This window comes from Vespa velutina, chromosome 15 (genome assembly GCF_912470025.1).
Source record: "Vespa velutina chromosome 15, iVesVel2.1, whole genome shotgun sequence".
In the NCBI taxonomy this organism is placed as follows: Eukaryota; Metazoa; Arthropoda; class Insecta; order Hymenoptera; family Vespidae; genus Vespa; species Vespa velutina.
This window is the reverse complement of record NC_062202.1, coordinates 1,728,753-1,743,752: the sequence shown is the minus strand read 5'-3', so window position 1 is coordinate 1,743,752 and position 15,000 is coordinate 1,728,753. Positions and strand designations below refer to the sequence as shown.

General features: G+C 36.6%; 1 protein-coding gene across 4 annotated transcripts in view; it reads left to right on the top strand.

Moving 5' to 3' along the window:
• The window catches only part of LOC124954626 (neurotrimin-like), a 275,085-nt gene that overhangs the window by 16,532 nt on the left and 243,553 nt on the right, over positions 1–15,000 (top strand). Inside the window, exons 1-2 of one of the 4 annotated variants that reach the window (XM_047507840.1) lie at positions 4,946–5,306; positions 5,600–6,063. The exons of 1 other annotated variant lie outside the window; for it this stretch is intronic. In XM_047507840.1, coding sequence (XP_047363796.1) covers positions 5,718–6,063 — 346 coding nt within the window. In that variant the 5' untranslated portion in view covers positions 4,946–5,306; positions 5,600–5,717. Of the gene's footprint in view, positions 1–4,945; positions 5,318–5,343; positions 6,064–15,000 lie in introns of those variants that run through there. 2 more of the 4 variants (XM_047507841.1, XM_047507839.1) reach the window with 2 other exon arrangements.

Genomic DNA, 15,000 nt, shown 5'->3' with positions numbered 1-15,000 from the left:
CGTGGTATTTACGTCGCGTTAATTGATCGAACTCTCTTTCGTGAAAGGTTCTCGAGCTTTTTCTTTTCTCTCTTTTTTCTTTTTTTTTGCAATTGGTGCAATTGCAAATAAATTGCGATCTATAACTTCTTTACCTGATCGAAGAATATTGCAGTTAGAGAAGAGAGTATTTGTCGACAGTACGATGGGAATGGTTATTGGAAAGAACGATTGAAAAATAAATATTTTCTTTTGTAATTCGAGAAGAATAAAGGCAAAATTCTTAATTAATAATTTGAATGAATAGTATTAATAAATTAATGAATGATCGTTGTAAGATAATTGTTGAAATAAGTTACCCATTGATATGATTTATCTTTTTTACTATTTCTATTCATTTATTTTTCCATTATGTAAAGTATATAGGATTACGATCTTATTTGTATATTAAATTTTGATCAAATTCGTTTCATTAAATAATTTCTTACGACATTTTACTTTCTCCTTTCTTTCTTTTTTTTTTTTTTTCTTTTTATTCCCCTTTAACGTGTCACTACTTTATATTATATTTTGTTTTATTTTATTTGTTTTTTTTTTGTTTTTTTTGTTTTTTTTTTCTGACAGCTTTCGTACCTCCGAATCTTTCGTTTAAGCATTACCCAAAGTTATCATCAAGGCCATTTTATAATAATTTCGATTTTATCGCGTTCGATCGGTCGCGTCTAAAAGAAGGAAAACTCTCGTTAATCATACGCAGGGCGAAATATTTCTGAGATGTAAGTCGGTAATTACATAATTCCCTGAGGGTAAGAAAGCAAACCTTTCCCTGTACTATTCTCGTGGGAGTAGTACACGTCGTAAGATAAAAAAGAAAGAAAAGAAAAGAAAAGAAAAGAAAAGAAAAGAAAAGAAAAGAAAAAAAAAAGAAAAAACAAGCAGAAGAAGAAGAAGAAGAAAAACAAAAAAAAGAGAAAGAAAATGAAAGAGAGGAGAGAGTTGGAGAGTTTGACAGGGTTGGAGTTATGAGGGAGGGAATATAAATTTTTTTTTAAGTATAAGATTTTCTCGAGACAAAACGGGTTTAAGGATGTAAGGATGTGTATAAGGTTGATAAGAAGATGGCAATACCGATTGTTACGAGGAAGACGGAAATAAGGAGAGCGTGAGGGGGGCGGTTGGGATAGTTAAGAGGGTATAGTTAGGAGAAGGCTGCTGGCATATGGTAAATGAATTGCCGTTGAGCGGGATTGGGAGGACGCAATTACATTCCGATTGTTTCATCGTTTGAATAGTTTCCTCATCGATTGTATTGAATCTTAATTGGCTGTAGAGCTTGAAGTCTCGAAAGTACGATTGTCTAATGGATTACAGTAAAGGGAGAGTGAGAGAGATAGAGAGAGAGACAGACAGAGAGTGAGAGAAATAGACAGAGTTTTTCTTGCTTGCTTGTGCAAGGAGCCTGCTCGAACAGCGATAATGCTATTTTGCGAATCGAGACGGATATTCGAAAAGAGACGTTTCGACAATTATTTCATTAGTACCTTTCTTCCTTTTCATTTTCTTGGTACTACAATCCGATAACGATTTTTTTTTTTTCTTTTACTTATGTAGCTTACAAGTTCATTCGATTTGTTTTCTGTCTCTCTTCCTTTTTCATCATTTTTGTCTATTCTTTCGAAAGTAATGTATTCAATTAAAGATAACTTAAGAATAGCTTTTGTTCATTTTAAATCAAACAAAATCTAGGAACTATAGAAAGAGAGAGAGAGAGAGAAGGGACGATTATTTTGAATGCATCCAGAGTAAGAATTTTTCAGTTTATCGAAAGAAGGGAAAATCATTTTTGGGAATGGATAAAATTGAAAGTAAAAAATTCAGATACATACAGTTGATGAAAAAAGTTTTTTATGTCTTTTTCCCTCTGATCACATCCATCCATCTTTAATATGTCACATTTGTTATTATTTCTTTTTGTCTAGATAGAAAGAGAAAAAGAAAGAGAGAGAGAGAGAGAGAGAGAGAGAGAGAGAGAAATTTTATTTAAAGCTCAAAGATGATTAAAAGAAGAAAGAGTACGTGAATACATTTGTATAGTACAAATCGATTAAATGTACCTATCAACGAGCTCGTTAATTTAGTTGCAAGTTTCATTACCGTAGAAGAGCTATTACAGATAATGTTATCGCTTTCTCGTAATGAATACGAACTTCATGAAAATGGATAGGAACGTTAATGTTCCGTTGAATCGTTTATTATCACTTATTAACGATCCATATTGCTTTCTTTATTTTTTTTCTTCTTCTTTCTTTTCTTTTCCGTTCTTTTCTTTCTTTCTTTCTTTCTTTCTTTCTTTCTTTCTTTCTTTCTTTTCTTTCTTTTCTTTTTTCCTTTTTTCTTTTTTTTTCCGTTCTTTTCTTTTTCTTCAAAACTCACCAAAACCTCGGAACTTTATCAGTAAACATTGAAATCGCGATTGAGTACTTAAAGTACAAAATCTTTGTCGAGAAAGTTACTCGTCCCTTTTCATGATCTCGCCACATCAAAGACAAAGAGAGAGAGAGAAAGAGAGAGAGAGAGAGAGAGAGAGAGAGAGAGAGAAAACATGTTCTTCACATTCGAGTCTTTCATAATCTCGAAAGTTTGGTCGAACGACGCGAGCTACTGTTACTCAAAGTGGAAGCCAATAGAGCCGTTTAATTGTTCGAAGAGGAAAATTTCTCAAAAGCGATAACGGAGATGTCAATCTAGCCCGAAGGTAGAACGAGGATGAGGCGGAGGTGGAAATGAAGGTGGAAGCAGAGATTTCAAGGATGAAACCGAAGAGTGGAGAGAAGAAGAAGAAGAAGAAGAAGAAGAAGAAGAAGAAGAAGGTGCGGTACATTGCGGTGCAGTGCGGTGCGGTACGATATGGTGCGGGTTTTCCGTTCTCAAGAGCCTGGTTTACCTTCCTTCCGCTTGAGGGTATCAACGGACAAGCTCAGACACGATGCCCATCAAACCTACGAACCTTCAAACTTACATCAACGAAATGAAAGCTTCCCTTCCTTCTTCTTCTTCTCCTTTTCCTCCTCCTCCTCCTTCCTCTTTCTCTTCCTCATACTTCTCCTCCTTCTCCTTTTCCTCTTTCTCCTACTCTATTTCTATCTTACTTGAAGCTCCCTTTCGATTCTCCAACTAGCTACCCTTCCAAAGAGAACGAAAGAGAAAGAGAAGATGGGAGGGTGGAAGATACGAGAGCTACTACTCTTCTTCGTCCTTGCCTTCTGTTCAAGGACGATATTCTGATAATAGAAGCTGGATCTATTGCCTTGAAACTTTCGATAAGCCGAACGGAGTTTAGGCATTACTAATAGGAAACTTTTCGTGGCACCTTGAGCGGTGCGGTAATGATATAAAGGATGTTTTATCTGACTCGCTCATTTCATCTTTATCTTCTTTGATTTAAATAATAATAATAACAATAATAACAATAATAATAATAATAATAATAATAATAATACATAATAATATGTATATTATAAACGTTTATCATGACGAATGAAAATTATTTTTCATTTTTTTCCTTTGTCATAAATTAAATATTTTCTAGTATATTTAGTATATTTGGACGATCAAAAGAGATGAACTTAATCCGATGGAATATCTATCCTGTGTGTATTTTTAAAATCGGTCATTCAAGATAATTTTCTTCGATAAAAATACATAAGTACGTGCGTGCGTATTAGTGAGATTCGAATTTCTTTTCTTTTTATTTTATTTTATTTTATTTTATTTTTATTTTTATTTTTTTATTATTTCTTTTCTTTTTTTTTTTTTTTTTTTTTTTTTTTTTTTATGAGTCTAGTAAAAATCTCGAGATATCGAATCCGAACGATCATATAATCAGCTTACATGCTTCTCCGAGACTTTCGCAAACAAGCGTGTAATTCCCTGTCGTATTTTCAGACGAAGAGTCATTTTAAATTAGTCCACATTCCCTACCTCCCCTTCTGCCCCCTTCCCTGCTTTTATAGCTCTATAATCTCCTTTTCATCGTACGTAGCTATTATACAACAGGGAAAACTTGAAAAGAATTTTGCCGATCGAAATTTTCGTTATTCGAAATTGTTCTTATCATTTTATCAATCTCATGTCGATAATTTCAAAATGCTTTTTAAGACTTATCATAGCATATAATTTTAATCGATTATAATTAATATTTATTATGAAATAATAATGAAAAATCGATTGAATTATTTTCAAATTTTTACAAACAATTTTATATTTATGATATCGCGATAAATATTTGAAACAATTACGCTCTCCTTTTTTGTGTTAAATGTAATACGTTTTATATTATTTTTATTTAGAATATTATATATATATATATAGAATGAAAAAAGATAGACACATGAGATCGATCAAAGTCAAAGTGAAGAAATACCTAATAATGTAAAATTATATCGATTCGACATTACGACAATTTCTACTCTCTCATTTAAACAAGAACATATAACCAATAAATGTGATTACTTGTGTGATAAATACACACCTGAAAAGTCAAAGAGTAGAGTCGCGTGGACTCTCGAAGGATCGGTTTCTATCTCGCGAGAGTTCGCAGTGAATCCATGGACCTAGCATAGGTCGAGACATATCAGAAAAGAGAGAGAAAGAGAGAGAGAGAGAGAGAGAGAGAGAGAGAGAGAGAGAGAAGAGTGAGTGGGCCGAAGTGAACGGGGTAAAGAGAAGGGGATAGAGGTACCGAAGGAAAAGTCGAAAATCTTAATTCGAGAAGTCGGCGCCGCCTACGCGACGCGATGGGCGGCGACTCGTACACAGCGATTGGCTTGCTCGAGGGTAAGGGGTGAAGGGTAGTTCTCCGTTAGAGGGTGGGGGGTGGAGATATGCGCCGTGAGAGCCGAACGGCGTGTGCTGCGTCGAGACGCAACTCCGACTCGAGTCGAGATCTAGTTGTGGCTCCCCCCTCGAGGGCGAGGACGCCAGTCGACGCCGGGCGTCCCGAGCGTGCAGCAGCAAGCACGACGCGTGTATTTACGAGAACGTTTCATTCTTCGACCGTCGCGTTTAAATAACCGATTTTAAAATTGTTCCAATTCGGAAAGAATTCATTCGTTCATTCTAATAATCGAAATAATTCAACTCGATCCAACGACTAATCGTCGTATTTCAAAGCCTTTCGAAAATCTTGGGATTTTTATCGATCGATCGATCGATCGACCGATCGATCGATCCTCAAATTTTCATTTCGTATTTAGGTGCTTTCCCATTCCTAATAGTTCTTAGGATGCCTGGGACGGACGTGATCTTTTACAAAATTGTGTGAAATTGTAAGAAAAAGGTAGAGAGAAAGAGAGAGAGAGAAAGAGAGAGAGTGAGAGAGAGAGTGAAAGAGAGAGAGAGAGAGAGAGAGAGAGAGAGAGAGAGAGAAAGAAAGAAAGAAAAAAAGACCATTTGAGATCGTAAGGTGATCGATCGCTCGTTTATGTTTCTTTTTGCTATTTTTATTTCGTACGAAAGAGAAGATAATATATAGATAAAAGTACGAGAAAAAAAAGATTATAAAGAAATAGAATAAAATGGAAGCTCGTTATTATTATTACGACGATCGTTCTTCCATCAGTTCTTCACGGCCATGCTCGAAGTTTCACGAAAGAAGACGCGAGAGATCAAGGATCGAAATCGGTGCTAAGAAGAAAGCTTTTACCTTCGATCGGATCGAAGAAAAAAGAGAGGTCGCGATGCCTGAACTCAGAGACTTCGATGGTGAACGGCTCGCGTGTGAATGCCGACCGGAATCTTCTGCCGTATTGACGAGTGACGTGTACGCGGGTGATGAAGATAATGATCTACAAATCTCTAATTCTTCGTCTTCTACTACTATTATTACTACTACTACTACTACTAATACTACTACTACTACTACTACTACTACTTCCATCGATACATCATTTTCATCGCTTCGTCGTATCAAGAAGAAGAGAAGTTTCCCGATTTATATTCTACCAAGGATGGCCACACTTTTTATCTTCTTCGTTTGCATTCTCATGCAGGATGGACAGTCAACTTACGCGGCATTCACAACCGGTAAAAATTTCTTTTATTTACTTTTACCAAGTGTCCCCTTTCGTTATTTGTACGGCGAACATACTCTCTCATGGGAGCTTCGATTTGTATGCGTATTCTCGAACAAGAAGAAGAGTTATCGCTGGGAATATTTTTTTTTCTTTGTTTTTTCTCCACCCCTTCCCCATTTTCTCTTCCTCCTTTTTTTTTCTTTTTTTTTTTTTTTTTTTTTTTTTTCAATTTTTCGGAATCAATCCGAACGTCTGAATATTTGCATATCCATATTTCAATATTTTTCTTTCTCTGTCCTTTACTTCGTTACTATTACCATGTATGTTAATAGCTGTTTAGAGAGTGTTAACATTTGAAATTACTTTGTTAATTCGACCGGATCTCGATTAATTACCGTATGCCAAATGTGGAATATCGATTGGACTATCGTAATATGAATTATCTACTATGTTGAGCAATCAGGTTGATGGAGAAAACGAATTTTATCGATTGATCGTAAAAAAGTACTATTCGAAACGATCGTTTGATCGAAAAATCATTTATAAAAATTTATAATTTGTAAGAACAAACAGATCCTATTTATAATTTTTTTTATTCTTTCTTTAATTTTTCATCTAAAATATATTAACGAAATTGATTTTAAGTTATGGAGCTATAGAATTTTGTTGTTCATTTGGAAATCGATCGAAAAGTCATCGTTTCCAATGGGATTTCCGGATAATAGAACGTTTCACCGCGGCTTATTTTTTAAACAATAAATCGAACGATAGATCGGCAAGAGTGAAATATCGTATTATCGTGATCCTTTTCGCAAATCGCGAATAGACAGGTCCATGGGAACCACCTGACGGTGGTCAATCAACGTTTACGTATATCGCGAAGTTTATCACGATCGGCGTACAATGTACTCACCCTTCCTCTTCTGTTACCCTCTGCTTGTTCACCGACCCCTCTTCACTTTTCACCCTCGAGCACATAGCCACGCACAAGCGTAGATCGCGTGCGACAAGCGTGACCGTTTGTACGACGATTTAAGCGCGCTCCATACGATCAGCACGTAATCTCGGATTTAATTTCGGTCACGTTAAAATCGGAAAAGTGACAACCTCCGTTTCGCGAGGTGTTCGCAGGGAATTACAGTTTCTCGCTAATAATTTTCTATGAATATGTGTATATCTATAATTTATATATATATATATATATATATATATATATATATATATATGTATGTATATAATTGTATATTACATATATGTGCTTGTCCATTAACGCATAATACATTATTTGGAGTATTTCGTCGGATAATTAGTACGATAGGTAGATTGAATTATTCGCGTGGCCGATTTTATCAGTAACATCTGATCGCTCGTATTTAATAATATCCGAAAATAGTATTTTCTTGGAAAAATTCATACTGTGCTTCTAGATCCTTAATATTTCATGTCGATCATTGGGAATATTCATTCGATTTAATTTAATAATAATAATGTTTGAATATTTTAAGATATCCGATAATTGATTGTCAATGTTAATTTATATAATATATTCATCTAATACTTCGTGAATTAAATCTTATTTTCCTATTAGAAAATATTAGAAGTATTTAATCTCAAGGAAGGAATCAAAATCACAAGATTTAGCGTTATGTTCTATAACGTATATAACCTTAACGACTTATCGTCAAAACGATTTTATATTGACGATCTCGCTAAAATTGCGCTCGAACGTTAGAGATGAGCAGGCTCGCAACAAGCTCCATGTTTCAGCATGCATAATTCATAAGCGAGGCGTTACCACGAAACCTCAGGGGCGATAAATATTTTTTTCTTCTTTTCTCTTTTCTTTTCTTTTTTTTTTTTTTATCTTTTCCTTTCTTTTTTATTTATTTATTTATTTTTTTTCTTTTTCAGAAGAGCGCATGCAAATACGATGCTTCCGTCGATTCTTGCTCGAACATTGAACGATTCGTTGCTTTTCTTACGTTTTATTTTTGCGCTCGATTACGTTCCAAAATAAATCCTTCGTTATTTTCTTTTTTTTAAATAATTATTACGTAGAAAACGAAAAGTCTCGATGAAAATGCTTACAAAAATTCAATCGATCTAGGACGACCATCATCATTTTCGTCTACAAAACATAGTCTATATCTCTTTATCTCTATCTCTCTCTCTCTCTCTCTCTCTCTCTTTCACTCTTCTTTTTTTTTTGCTTGCGTACAACATGCCAAAAGAAAAGGAATAGAAAACAATGTGTGCGCATTAAGCGACCTCTTTTTCCTCTTCCTTTCTCTCTCTCTCTCTCTCTCTCTCTCTCTCTCTCTCTCTCTTTCTCTCTCCCTCTTTCTCTGTTTCTCTCTCCGCTCGTGATTTCCAAATCCAATCGTTTTTACGAGTTTCCGTCGCACAGATTGCCGGTCTTGAAATCGGGATGGAGAGGCTATTATCATTCCGGTTGGCGGTCGCCGTTCGTGGATGTGAATTTTATACGGTGGTCATTCAATTCGCATGTTACTGCCCTCGAGTGCAATCTCTTAGGGACCTTTGCTGGATAAGGTATAGATAGACAGATAGATGGATACCAAAAGAGAGAGAGAGAGAGAGAGCGAGAGAGAGAGAGAGAGAGAGAGAGAGAGAATGTAGAAGGCACCCCTCTCATTGTCTTGATATCAGATCCCAGTTTGAACGGGGAATAAAACAGCTTTAGTCGCTCACCGACGATTGCCTTTACCAGCTTACACGTATACAACATAGATATATACACAGACATAGGCAAGGGAACCTGTTCTTCGTATATGTGTGCCGGTAATCTCGATAACGGCGCCACGAGGTTATCTAATTTCGATGAATTATTAAAGGAGCCCGATAACAACAGTCGCCTCGCGAATTGGCCCTCTGCGTGCATTTTGATCCCAGAATTTGAGCCCTCCTATCCTCTCCTCTCCTATCCTCTTCTCTTCTCTTCTACCTCCTTCTCTTTCTCCTCCTTCTCCTCCTCCTCCTCGTTGTAGTCATCCCATTTCGACCTTCCAACTCCTCCCTCGACGTTCCAACGAACGTTCCCTTTACCCTCCTTCGATTCGACCGTTCTCTCTACGGAATTATCTCATAGCCTAAGGGTGGCCATCTGTTTCGAGTGGGGTCCGAGACCGAAGGCACCCCTAATTAGGTAGAACGACAGTTGTAAGCGCGCTAAATCTAATATCTAATGTCCTCCTGCGAGGTTTCCACGCAGTACGTGTCGAAAATACGAAAGATTTCCATACGTTGTTATTCCGCAAAGAAAGAGAGAGAGAGAGAGAGAGAGAGAGAGAGAGAGAGAGAGAGAGAGAGAGAGAGAGAAAGAAATAGTTGGCTTTTCTCTCGTTCTACCCTCACCAAAGTGTCGTTAAAGGGGCTAAACCGTGGATGATCGTACATGGTGGGTGGTCCTAGAAAGAGGATATAAAAAAAGAAAAGTTTCCCTTCTTGTAATCACCGGAACGAATTTTTGTGGCGTCACGCGTTAGTTTCTATCTTTCTTTTCTTTCATTTTATTTTCTTTTTTCTTTCTATCTCTTTCTTTCTTGTTACTTCGTTGTACTTTTATTTCTTGTGTGTGTGTTTGTGAGAGAGAGAGAGAGAGAGGGAAAGAAGGAAAAGAAAAACTTCTCTTCTTTCTTTTTTTTTTTTTTTGTTATTATCGCAAGGGATTCTTTTTTATTCTTTTTATCTTTTGTTCAAATGTGCAATCGAATTATTTGTGAAAAGCTCATCGACATTTTTTCTCTTTCCTTTTCTTTCTCTTTCTCCCTTTTTTCGTAATTGCATCGAACGTAACTCGAGAAAGAAGGGTGACCTACACAGGGAGAAGAGAGTGGCTTTGCACTACCGTAGTCAGTTTAGTCACGTGAGATTCGTTCGGAGAAAGGACAAAGAGGGTTGTGAAAAATGTTGTAAGATACTTCTGACGATTGCTTTGGACACGATAATTCTAATTTTCACGCTTGGAGAAAAACGTTGCAAATATGGCTTTCCTTTCTTTCTTTCTTTTTTTTTTTTTTTTTTTTTTTTTTTTACTCACGTGGAAAACTTATTTTCCAATTTGTATCTATATTAAAGATTATTAATTAATAATTATTGCTTTTTGAATAGAATTGTATATTAAAATTTGAAAAAGAAAAAACAAATTCTCTATCTCTCTCTCTCTCTCTCTCTACCTCTTTTTGAAAACAATCTAAACGCTTAACACTTATCTACAAATTGTATTTTTTTAAAACCAAATAGCGCGTGTATGTTCTAATTTTGCCAAGGACGTCGGTTCGGTGAATGCACATCAATGCGGTTATACGAGATGAGCGAAAATGTTCACGTGTATATTGCTCGCGGGTATGGTAAACGTGTACGCATGAAACAACGAACTAGACGCCGGGGAGCAGAAAATACATCTACTGGTAATCATGCCCTTCGAAAATATATTGTGCTTGGATTAGCATAAAAAAGGAAGATTCAAAAATAGAGTTTAATGTATGCATTGTATTCGTAATTATCGATAGAAAATTGATTCGTAACTGTTAATTAATGTAATAAACGTATAAAAAAAAAAAGAAAAAGAAAAGAAGAAGAAGAAGAAGAAGAAAAAATATCATTCGATATTTTTATAGTAAAAAGAGTAAAAAGTTTTGACTTTTTGAAACATTATTTAAAAAATGAGGAAACGAGTTTCACAGTAATGTTGGTATTTGAAGGATCGTATTCGAATGACGTTCACACGTGCGTAACCAATAGATTCACCCCACATATACAGGCACGTTATGGTGTTGTATAAAGAACAGAGGAAAGAGAACGATGGAGGAGAGGGTGAAAGCATATATACTCAGGGGATTCTCGATTCATGCATTTTATATTTCGACGGACTTTGATTCCTAGACGGGCCACACGTGGCCCACGGGAGTAATCCTTAATCTTTGATCGGAAATTATCTTTGATCATGGCTCGACTCTATATATCTCTCTCTCTCTCTTTTTCTCTCTCTCTCTCTTTCTCTCTCTATCTTTTTCTATCTCTATCTCCTCTCTTTTCTCCCTTGGGTAGAATATCCAGCTTTGTACAATACCTGTCTATCGAAGAGAACGAAAGAGATATATATATATATATATATATATACATATATAGAGAAGAGAAAGAGAGAGGGAAAGAGAGATAGATAGATAGAGAGAGAGAGAGAGAGAGAGAGAGAGAGAGAGAGAGAAGAGGAGAAGCAAAAGAGCCTCTTAATCTCCTGCTTTATGAAGTATCCAAGTATATGTTTAGATTCTGCAAACTGTCAATTCCCTCTGGTATGCATGAGACATAATACTTTTGAGATGAAAAAACGAAAGAGAGAGAGAGAGAGAGAGAAAGAGAGAGAGAGAGAGAGAGTGAGAGTGAGGAAGGGGAAGAGATAAAAATAACGTTGGATTTATTCCAATATTTATCCTCTTGACTTCACTTTTTACATATTTCACAGTCATGCAATTTGAACTCTCTGCTCTTTTTCTTTTTTTTTTTTCTTCTTTCTTTTTTTTTCTTGTTCCTCTAATTCCATAAACAAGCAGCACATCATCGATTGTCACGTTTTATATATATATATATACACATATATATATTTCACTTGAAAATAGGAATAATATTGTAGATATCCGGATAAGTGTAAAAGATAAAAATTGTTCTGTAGATGAAAGAAATGTTTCGCGATTGTTCATTTTTGTTTTGAAAGTTTGTATCAAACTTTGTCATGATACTCGAGCTCATCGATATCTCTTAATCCGTTCGTGAAAGATTCGGCTCAGAAGGAGACTGCTAGAAAAAAGGGGAGGGGGAAGGAGGAGGAGGAGGAGGAGAAAGGGGAAATAGAAAGAGAAAGAGATACAGAAAGAGAAAGAAAGAAAGGAAGAAAGAAAGAAATAAAGAAATAGTAGCGTGTTTTCCAAGAAGAAATCCTTGCGCGAACGATCTCGACTTGGCTTACCAAGTTGGCGAAATACTCGAAGCTTTTCTCATCCTCCCCTTCTTACTCGAATCTCACCCTTTTCATTCCTTTTCTTTATATCTCTTACTCTCTCTCTCTCTCTCTCTCTCTCTCTCTCTCTCTTTCTCTCTCTCTCTCGTTCTTTTTCTTTTACTCTTCGTTTCTTTTCGTTTGCTTGTCTATCACGCTTTTGTACTTTCTCTTTCTCTGTTACTTTTCTTCTTCTTTTTTTCTTTTTTTTTTTTCGTTTGTTTTTTTTTCTTTTCTTCTGACAGGAGAAAAGGGCGACGATTTTGATTTTCTTGTTTCTTTTTTCTTTTTTATTTTTTTCTGTTTTTTTTTTTTTTTTTTTTTTTTTTTTTTCCCCACGTCGCTTAAATACGCCCGTAACACGTGCCATTAATATTTGACTCTCGAGATACTTGGCAAGAGGCTCGAAGGTAGATCAGTCTTGTTTCAAAGGCGTGAACAGACTCGTTGACTTGGTAAAAGATCCATAAAAGGATTCGTGTCGGCCAAGTGGGAATTGCGATACATCCTGCCAATTTATTGGTCGTTCATTCGATTTCCGAGTGAAAGCTCGTTTCAGGAGAGAGAAAAAAGGAAGAAGAAAAAGAGAAGAAAAGAAAAGAAAAAAAAAAAAAAAAGAAGGAAAGAAAAAAGAAAGACCTTTTTTTTTCTCTCTCTCTTTCTGTCTATCTTTCCCCTGCACACTTGCCTCTCCTTCTCCTCATTTTTTCGATCGATAAGAAAAGGAAAGAAAAAAAAAAAAAAAAAAGAAAAAAAAAAAGAAAGATAGCTTTCGATTCGTTCGATTCATTTGAATGAAATAATTTCTCATTGGTCGAGAATCTCGTCGATTTGATTTCTAACGTCCACAACGGATATATTAATTACATTCGTAGTATCATCTCTCCCTCGTTTGTACGAAATCGTTTTTCCGAGGAGTTAAGACGACCAGCTGGGAATTAAAAGACGGTGGAAAGGGTGGGCGTGCGGGCAGGGGGTGGATGTTGGAGGTGGGAGGTGGGAAAGGAATTATGGGGATAAAAGCGAAGACGAGAGACGATTCAGCATCGTCGCGTTTTACAATTCTACGGTCCAAAGGTATCTCTTCCGTTGAAATATTACATCGGTCGAGGTTATAATTCTTATTACGTTTTCCGTGGTAAAGCGTAAGAGAGAGAAAAAGAGAGAGAGAGAGAGGGAGAGAGAGAGAGAGAGAGAAGGACGACGGGGTTGGAGTTGAAGAGAGAGAGAGAGAGAGAGAGAGGACTTGGGTGAAGAAGGTCGGAACACGCTTCCTTTGACGGTCACCGCCTTTTAGTGTAGACCTTGGCTAACAAGGCAAAAAAGTATATTAATTGCGTGCTGTGTTGTGGTGTTATTAAATTCTTATGGAAATGCAGCCACCCCTACCTTTCACGTCTTTCACCCCCTCGTCCAGAAAACCGGGTACCGTGCTCATAAAGTTCGCTATTGTGTTATAAAATCTAAATAATTTCGAGTTCTCGACCGACGAAGGGGAAAGTGCGCTGTCTCTCTCCTCTTATTCTTCCTCTTGAAGCTTCCGACCTTATCTTGTCCTTCTTTCCTTCCTTCCTTCCTTCCTTCCTTCCTTCCTTTTGACGGATCGAACCGGACTCCGAAGGGTGGTAAAAGAAATGAAACGACGTAAGTCGATGAGATGAGAGAGAGAGAGAGAATGAGAGGGAGAGGGATGATTTTTTTTTCTTTTTCTTTCAAGGGATACCATATTCTTCAAATCACTCGAGCGAGTGTTCTCTTTCTTATGGTTTTTCGATTCGAACACGATCGATAATGTCAATTCGAAAAGAGATTGGGGAACGAGCGAAGGAATAATAAAAGATAAAGAAGTCTTTTCGAGAGGGTGGATATGATAAACTTTGTGAAAATAATTTCAATGAACGAAAAAATATATGCTCCCTCTTTCCCTCTCTCTCTCCCTCTCTGAGTCGTTTTCTTCAAGATCGATCGAATCAATTTATCGAATTAACATTTATAAGTACATTAAAATATCGAATTAAGGTTAATTTCTTAGTATCTTTTCTCATTTAATTTATTTCAAGATTCTCATGTTGGAGTTTAAATTTAAAGGAACGGACGAACGAAGAATGTTTACCAAATCAGCGAGAGACTCGCTGAATTTTTTTTCTCTCTCTTTCTCTCTTTCTCTCTCTCTCTCTCTCCCGTTCTACATTGCATTCTCCTTTCCAACGCCAAAAAGTTAACGGACAAGTTTGCTCCCGTCCACCACCGACGAGTTAACAATTCGGTTAAGAAGTTAGGGTTGGTCCTCTCCAAGCTCTTTCTCTCTCTCTCTCTCTCTCTCCCTCCCTCCCTCCCTCCCTCTCTCTCTCTCTCTTTTTCTCTCTTTCTCTCTCTAGAAGCGACCTCCTTGGCGACGGACAGTCCAATGGTCTCTTCTACTCGAGAGAGCCCGAGAGCTCCTCTCGTTACGGGCCAGACGTTGGATTTCGTGCTAGGAGTGAAAATCAGTAAATTCGAGGATCCCATCGAATAACAGAGAGAAGAAGAAGTAGTAGAAGAGGAAGAAGACGACGAAGAAGAGAGATAGTATATATGGTGGATGTGTATGTGTGTGTGTGTGTGAGAGAGAGAGAGAGAGAGAGAGGAAAGCGAGAGAGCGTCGTACGAACCGTAAGTGGTACACTGCATTGCGGTGAAACCGCGCCGTGTGAATTAAATGAGCATCGAGTATGGCAAAGTAGATGTTAGCTTTTCATAGATCAGCCAAGCGTCAAATGTCAAATAAAATTGTTCCTTTCCTTTCTTTTCTTTTTCTTCCTTTCTTCTCTTTCTTTCTTTCTTTTTTTCTCTCTCTCTCTCTCTCTTTCTTTTTCTTTTTCTTTGTTCTTTTTTTCTTTTTAATCTCTCCTTCTTCTTTCTTACCTTCTTTCTCATACAATTATAAATTCA